This window comes from Triticum dicoccoides, unplaced genomic scaffold, assembly GCF_002162155.2.
Source record: "Triticum dicoccoides isolate Atlit2015 ecotype Zavitan unplaced genomic scaffold, WEW_v2.0 scaffold241204, whole genome shotgun sequence".
In the NCBI taxonomy this organism is placed as follows: Eukaryota; Viridiplantae; Streptophyta; class Magnoliopsida; order Poales; family Poaceae; genus Triticum; species Triticum dicoccoides.
The window spans coordinates 1-802 of record NW_021249453.1 but is presented as its reverse complement, the minus strand read 5'-3'; the positions used below and the strand labels follow the sequence as shown (position 1 = coordinate 802).

At 48.8% G+C, this 802-nt stretch overlaps 1 protein-coding gene across 1 annotated transcript; it reads right to left on the bottom strand.

The window, feature by feature from the left end:
• Window positions 1–226: 226 nt before the first annotated feature.
• On the bottom strand, window positions 227–799 carry LOC119345474 (E3 ubiquitin-protein ligase AIRP2-like; the record flags this gene model as incomplete). The annotated part of the gene is made up of 3 exons (XM_037615535.1): window positions 227–366; window positions 461–669; window positions 750–799. Coding segments are annotated over 3 exons (297 nt in total), but the record flags the coding sequence as incomplete, so codon positions are not given.
• Between the last annotated feature and the right edge of the window lie 3 nt (window positions 800–802).

Below are 802 nucleotides of genomic sequence, written 5' to 3'. Positions count from 1 at the left end.
CAATACATGGGCTCTTAATTCCATAGGAATTGCAAAATCCCAAAAAATCAATAGAATCATCATTTTATAAGCGCACAAGAGTTGTCTATTGCTGATCACATGCTACACTAATGAAATATGCATATGGATATTATCCACCACTCACTAACTGGCAAGCTGGCACACACAAAATACACATCCATGAGGTAATGGCCCAATGGGCGTCAAAAACATCACAGGTCCATACCTGCACACGAATTGATGAACAAAGCGTTTACCATAGTGAGAACATCTGCTATTGTTTTCAGTTATGTACAGAGCGTTTATCTCCCTGATGCTGGCCTTCCTTTCATGGGTGGACATTGTGGTGGTGCCGTCCACATAAGCCTGCAGAAACAACGGAAGCAGAGGCTCAATATCTCTGCAATTAGTATGACACAAATTATGGAACGAAACCACAGACATGGGCACACAGACTGACAGATGGACAAGAGTATCCTGAGGAGGCCGACCGTGCCGGCGAGGCTGCAGTTGGTCCACTTCATGATGAAGAGGAAGATGTGCATGGCGGGGCTGTAGGACATGCGCATCTGCAGGCACGCCCTGTCGTAGTCCCTCGAGCACTCGGACGGCCTGTGGCAGACCGCCAGAGATGAATTCACGACATGGTGAACAACACACGCTCCAAACCTGGACGAAATTGAGGAAAGGGGATTCTTTAATTTTGGGCGGTGGACTGAGGGAGGGAGGGAGGGAGGGAGAGGACTCACAGGGTGTTCGCATGCTGGATGTCAACCTCGAGCACCTTGAGCGAGTCCCTGAA